Raw genomic sequence first — 7,502 nt, 5'->3', positions numbered from 1 at the left:
GTTCTAAATAAATAAAAACGAAAATAATAGCTAGAAGGTTAATGAGGAAATAATATAAAGCATTGAACTAATGAAATTATGCTACTATTATCTACCATCCTTTACTTTGGCAACAATAATTTTTTCGGACGGATCTATCAAAGCTGAAAAACACGAAACTTCAATATCCTCAATAATAATATTAGTCAAGTGCAAATACACGCTGACCCCATATACACCCATAAAACTTCTCTTTGAAGTGATCTAACACAAAATCTGAGACAATGAAAATATTTAGTTTTTTTCCTGCTACCTCACCCCTAACACACCTCGGACTGAAAAAGACGAAACTTTAGTACCCTCAATATCCTCTAATAATAAAAGTAGGTGAGTGCAAACACACGCTGACCACATATATACCCATAAAACTTCTCTCTTAAGTCCTCTAACATAAAATTGGACTGAAAACACAAAACTTCTATATCCTCAATTATAGTATTAGTCATGTATAAACACCTGCTGACCTCATATTTACCCATAAAACCTCCCTCTTAAGTCCTCTGACACAAAATGTGAGACCGTGAAAATTTTGAGTTTTTCCTGCTACTCCTCCCCTTACACGTCTCGGACTGAAAAACACGAAACTTTAGTACCCTCAATATCCTTTATAATATTATTAATCGAGTGCAAACAAACGCTGATCACATATATACCCATAAAACATCTCTCAAAAGCCCTCTAACATAAAATCTGAGACCGTGAAAATTTTGAGTTTTTTTCAAGCTAATCAACCCCTTACGCAACTCGGACTGAAAAACACGAAACTTTTGTATCCTAAATATCCTATATAATAATTCCAGACGAGTGATAATACACGCTGACCAAATATATAACTATAAACCATCTCTCTAAAGCGCTGTTACACAAAATCTGACACAGTGAAAATTTTGAGTTTTTTCCTGCTACCCCAGCCCTTACACATCTTGGACTGAAAAACACGAAACTTTAATATCCTCAATATCCTCTATAATAAAATTAGTCGAGTGCAAACACATGCTGATCACATATATACCTATAAAATATCTCTCTGATGCCCTCTAACACAAAATCTGAAAACATGAAAATTTTGAGTTTTTTCCAAATACCCCCATTACACGCCTTGAACTGAAAAGAACAAAAACTTCAATATCCTGAAAATCCTCTATAATAATAGTAGGCGAGTGTAAACACACACTGAACATACATACCCATAAAACATCTTCTGAAGCCGTCTAAAACAAAGTCTGAGACCGTGAAAATTTTTAGTTTTTTCCTGCTACCACTCCTTACACGATATTTTCTCTTAAGTAATTATACGATATGTCGAACTGAATGAATTGCTCAGCCCTCAATATAACTATGAATTACATAAATCAAAGATTGGAAATATCCAAAAAAAAATCAGCTTAAGGAATCAGATGCTGTCAAATCGATATGGTAGATATGGCCTATCCGCTCTATAAAAAATTAAGAGAAAATAATAAACACCAAGGACTGTAACTGCAACTAAATCATCAGCCTGAAAAGACAAGCAATGGGGAATTTTTGAGTTGAAACGTGTGTAACAATAGATTTAGGGATTTAGTACTATGTCATTATTTTTGTGACAACTAGCCAACTAGTAGGTTGGCCAGGGCACCAGCCACCGTTGTGATACTACAGCTAGATAGTTATTGGATCCTTTGACTGGCCATATAGTAATACATTGAATACCTCTCTGGTTACGGCTAATCTTTTCTTTGCATACACATACACCGAATAGTCTGGCCTATTCTTTACACATTTTCGTCATTTCTCATACACCTAACAACACTGAAATTACCAAACACTTCTTCTTCGATCAAGGGGCTAATTACCGTACTGTAATAGTCGGTGGCTACTTTTCTCTTGGTAAGGGTAGAAGACTCTTTAGCTACGGTAAGCAGCTCTTCCAGAAGGACACTCCAAAATCAAACCGGTGTTCTCTAGTCTTGGGTAGTGCCATAGCCTCTATACCATGGTCTTCCACTGTCTTGGGTTAAAGTTCTCTTGCTTGAGGGTACACTTGGGCACACTATTCTGATTTATATTTTCTTTTTTCTTCCTCTTGTTTTTTTGAAATGGTGTGTTTGGGCAGGTTTAACAGAAAGACCATGGATGCCTGGTGGTTTATCTTTTCCTTATCTGATTCTTTTACTTTTCAAAACCTTCCTTACTGTCCTCCCTCCAGTTGAAGTGGCTATGCTAGAGGGTATTTAGCCTTGCATGGTGTATCGGCTCCTAGATGCTGACCAGTTTTTCCGATTTTTTTTTCTATAGTCCATGGGTTTGATCAATCACTTTATCTACACTTCTGTACATATTGTTCTTGTTATCATTCTTGTTAATTTGGTTTTTAAGTATGATGTATCTTTTTTATTACCATTAATTCTTATGCTCTCTGGAGGCAATGAGCAAAATCCGGGACCAGTACGTCCTAGATTTCGTCAATGTCGTCTACTGTATTGCAATATTCGTGGTCTTCATGCAAATATTCAAGACCTTACTGTTGCGTCCAGACAGTAAGATATTCTTTTGTGCTCAGAAACTTTGATTTCTAATATGAGGCACTCATCTGAGCTCCTTATCACTGGCTTTAAGAAGCCAATAATGTTGAAACGCAATGCCATCCCTATGGCCAGGGGAATGGCGGTGTATATTAGGACTGAGTACCCTGCTCCTCATAAGTCCTGCTATGAATGTGGATGTCATGAGATCCAGGTAATAAAAGTTTGTGGCAGGCATAACAACTTCTATTTGTGATCGATCTACCGGAATCCTGACATGGATGATTCTATATTCGATTGTCTTCTTACCATTATGGCTAAGATACAAGAAGATGATAGAAAGGCCTCTTGTCTTTGTCGGTGATTTCAATGCTCACCATAGGGAGAGGTTAAATTCTGTTTCTCCTACGGAGAAAACAGAGTAATGAGAAACATCGAACTTCCTCATTCCTGTTTTCCTGAGGCTAAATTAACTAGTGTAGCTTTTCGATCTCGTGAAATTAAAGCTCTGTTGATGGACCTTGATGCTTATGGAGGTATTATTTTGCGCAAGTTAGCAAGAAGAGGAGCTTCTAGCACTTGTTGCAGAATTGGTAATGTTACTCCACCATGTAAATGTGCTTGTGGTAGCTCAAGTCCAACTAATTACAGCCCAATTTCCATAACTCCCATTTCATCTAAAGGTTTTGAACGTCTTTTGGCAAAACGTCTTAATAGGTTTGCTAAAGGTAATCATCTCTTCCCTAGTTTGCAATTTGGTTTTTGTAAAGGCCTTGGAGTATGTAATGCCCTTCTTACAATCTCTAATGCTGTACAGAAATCCCTTGATTGTGGTCAGGAAGCTCGTAAGATTGGCCTTGATTTTATTGCTACCTTTGACCGTATTAATCGTGAGGCCCTTGTTTTCAAACTCAAACCGTTGGGAGTGGGTGGGTCGTTTCTTAGCATCATTATTGAATTTTTAAGTCATAGATCGCAATGAGTTGTTGTTCATGGGCACCATAGTGAGTATAGGAATGTGATATCTGGTGTTCCTCAAGGTTGTATTCTTGGCCCATTAAATTTCATACTATATAAACATGTCATGTGATTTGGGCTGGAAATCAAGCTTGTTGCATATGCAGATGAAACTACCCTCTTTGCATCAATTCCATCACCTGAATGTAGATCTGGGGTTGCTGAATCCCTTAATAGAGATCTAGCTAAAATTAGTGCATGGTGCAAATTATGGAGTATGAAGTTTAATCCTAACAAAACTCAAAGTATGATTGTAAGTAGGTCAAGGACGGTGGCTCCTCAACATCCGGATCTCAGCATTGATAATGTTACTTTAAATTTGCATGACTTTAAAAATTTTAGGTGTGATTCTCGACAGCATATTTACTTTTGAGAAACACATTAGGTCTGTGTCTTCTTCAATTGCACAAAAAATTGGCTTATTGAGAAGTCTTTCAAGATTTTTGGTCATCAATCTATTCTAAAGAAGTGTTTTAATTCTTTCATTTTACCCTGTTTCGAGTATTCTTCTCCTGTCTGGTCTTCAGCTGCTGATTCTCATCTTAATTTGTTGGACAGGAATTTACGGTCTATTAAATTTCTTATTCCTGATCTAGATATTAATCTCTGGCACCGTCTTTCAATTAGTTAGCTATGCATGTTCCATAAGATTTTTTATAATTCTGACCATCCTTTATATTCCGATCTTCCCGGACAGTTCCATCAAATAGTCAGGCCTTCTTCATCATGAGGCTCAATACTACACAGTACTCAAGAAGTTTTATTCCCTTTGTGACCAAGTTGGGTCATGATCTTCCTAATTGGGTAGTCGAATCAGTAGAACTTCAAAAGTTCAAACTTGCCGCAAATGGTTTCCTGTTGAATAGGCTTTTATAGTTTATATATCAAATATCTGTTTTAATGTTGTTAATATTTTTGAAATATTTTATTTTCATTTTCATAACTTGTATCATTTATTTATTTAATTATTTCCTTTCCTCACTAGGCTATTTTTCTCTGTTGGAGCCCTTGGGCTTATAGAATCTTGTTTTTCTTACTAGGGTTGTAGCTTAGCTAATAATAATAATAATAATAATAATAATACCTAGCTTTCAATGGCCAGTACTGAACGCCATTTGAAATGAAAACGACAAAATTACAGATAATTATTTTTTAACATCTAATCAACCAGTTCAAGATAACCCATTACATGTAGGCCATGGTGCATTATTTGGTCAATAGCACAGAATCTATGGAAGATATTTCATGGCACTGAGGCCTTTGTACAGCTGCAATTATTCAAGTTATACGTTGGCCAAGACACCAAGCACCCATTAGAAATACTACCGCTAGAAAGTTGTTGGGTCATATGACTGGCCAGATAGTATTACTTTCGATCATTCTTTGGTTGCGGTTCATTTTTCCTTGGCCAACACATAAACTGAATAGTCTGGGTCTTTACACATTCTCCTCCTTCATCATACACCTGACAACACCAAAATACTTGAAAACAAAAATTTTCCCTCAAGGCGTTAATTACTGCATTGTAATTGTTCAGAGGCTATTTTCCACTTGGTAAGGGTAGAAGGAATCTTTAATTATGTTAACAAGCTTCTTCTAGGAGGACACTCCAAAAGCAAACCATTGTTCTCTAATCTTGAGTAATGCCATAGCCCCGCTGTCTTGGGCTACAGTTCTCTTGCTTGAAGGTACACTCACACACACTATTCTATCTGTTTTCTTATTTCTTTTCCTCACTAGACTATTTCCCTGTTAGAGCCCATGGCCTTATAGTCACTTGCTTTCCAACTGGGGTTGTAGCTTAGTAATAACGATAGTGATAATAATAAGGTATTTATGGCACGAAGACTAGGGCCCATAACGTAAGGTGCAAAATAAAGATTGAGAATATGATGATTTTTATGACTTTCACACTCAAAATACCTAGATTGGTATATTCCAAGTGACCCAAAGTGTCAAAGGTACTAATATTCACAGTTTCTATGTGAACTATACATGACCAAAGAGGATTGAGGGTCCATAACTACCTACCAAGAAGTAGAAAAGTAAAAATCATTAAAGAGGTGAACTAAATTAATTAGCTTCCAGCTGAAATTGAAACAGGGCAGTATTTCAACTTCACGCTCACAGGTCACGATTTTAGGGTTAACTGAAAAATACGATTTCCAATCACTCAAAACAAAATTGATAACCGACAAAAACAAGAGTTCCCCAAGGGAATATTCCCACGACACACCAAGCCCCATACAGTGACATAAGCGATTTCTGTCATTCGTTATCTTTGCGAAAACATTTCTAAATCACACCTCGACTGATATCAGCATATATAAGGAGATCGAGACACATCCATCCTCACTCTGATCTCAGCAGCCAGGGAGCCACCATGAAGCTTGCAGTTGTCCTCATTGCTTTAGTTGCAGCCGCTCGGTAAAGACTTATCATCAATCTTTTAAGACTTAAAACTCATGTATATTTAAACATAACTACACACATATGTATATACAATATGTATATATGCAATAACCTATCTTAAGACTATTTTCTTGTCTTTTCATATATGTGAAACATTCGGTTTCTTCAAATTCATCCATAGTAACAATTAATTCTTGCTGCAGATAATCCCCTAACATTAAAATATTCATTTTATTAAATTACATATTAAAGTGCTCAACAAAATGAAGCCTGGTGTCGTTGCGCGGCCTTCATCACTAACGACGACGATGAAACCATGGTCTACGAATATCCAGAAATCCCTATTGATTCCTGTGAAGAACATAACAAGTGCAAGAATAAATGCATCACAGAGGTATGTCAAAGAAATCTCTCTCTCTCTCTCTCTCTCTCTCTCTCTCTCTCTCTCTCTCTCTCTCTCTCTCTCTTTTATTACATTAATTAGTTTCAATTTATAGCTGGTGTGCAATGGACTCAACTTAGGGTCAATGGTTTTACATCTATGATCTACTTCTCAAAGTGTGTGCCTCTAAATGCTTAATGATATCCAGAGCATAAATATAATCCTTTTGCATTTCAATTTAACCTTTTGTTCCTTTTCTTCCTAGTTTAATGAATACAGCGGATACGGTGACATGTGGGCCATGACCGAAGACGGTATAACCGTAGGCCAGAGTATTTGCAACACTCTGACAGGCCTCCACCACCCTTACGTCCATAATCATTACGTAAGTTTTTTACATTTCCTTTGAAAATTACATTCATATATAACATTGCTTTAACTTTAATGATTTTCTGTCTCTATTTTCCATCCAATTAAACTTGTTTCTTCAGTATATGCATGGTGATATTATTATTCTCTCTTTCTTTATGCAATGTATAAGAAGTATTTAATTCCAGGTCTATGGGTATTACGAGGTATGTGGCGGTCCCTGGGAGTACACAGGTCTAGCCTCTACTGGAATGCTTTGCTGTGACGATGGAGTCCAAGAGCACTGCATCGAGTAATAACATCTACAAATCTGAGTCGACCAGAAGATCTTGAGTCCAATCATTCCTAGAGAACTTCAATACTAAGATCATTGATGAAGTTCCTAATAGAGTGAAGTAATTTCTCCTGTTAACACTACATCCTCTTTTGGGGATATTCTAGGAGGTTTGATTGTCTCTACTTTAATATCTTTCCAACAAATGGGATATTCCCACTTTATGTAGAGGTAATATGTGAAAAAGAAATAAAAAGGACTTTCAAAACTGGTATTTTTTCTCATCCAACTAGTGTCTTTTTCATGGAAAACATCCAACATATTGCTTAGATGATTTCAGATTGATAAGGTGCCTCTGTCTTTCTGAAAAAATACGTATAGAGTTTATGTTTTCCAACCTTTAGTTACTGATGTTTCCAATAAAAGAACAAAAACGAAAACGGAGGAGTGTTCGAAATGAAGCATTGAACTCAAGAAATTATGTTGCTAATTTTTGCCAATTGTT

General features: G+C 36.5%; 1 protein-coding gene across 1 annotated transcript; it reads left to right on the top strand.

Annotated features, from left to right (window-relative positions):
- Positions 1–5,937: 5,937 nt before the first annotated feature.
- On the top strand, positions 5,938–7,093 carry LOC137645078 (uncharacterized). Its single transcript, XM_068377930.1, has 4 exons — positions 5,938–5,987; positions 6,225–6,366; positions 6,620–6,739; positions 6,912–7,093. Exons 1-4 carry the CDS (start codon positions 5,944–5,946, stop codon positions 7,017–7,019), a joined length of 414 nt encoding a protein of 137 aa, XP_068234031.1. The 5' UTR covers positions 5,938–5,943; the 3' UTR covers positions 7,020–7,093.
- Positions 7,094–7,502: the final 409 nt, after the last annotated feature.

Source organism: Palaemon carinicauda, chromosome 8, assembly GCF_036898095.1.
Source record: "Palaemon carinicauda isolate YSFRI2023 chromosome 8, ASM3689809v2, whole genome shotgun sequence".
Lineage (NCBI taxonomy): Eukaryota > Metazoa > Arthropoda > Malacostraca > Decapoda > Palaemonidae > Palaemon > Palaemon carinicauda.
The sequence above is the reverse complement of the archived record's forward strand: the minus strand, read 5'-3'. Positions and strand labels throughout refer to the sequence as shown.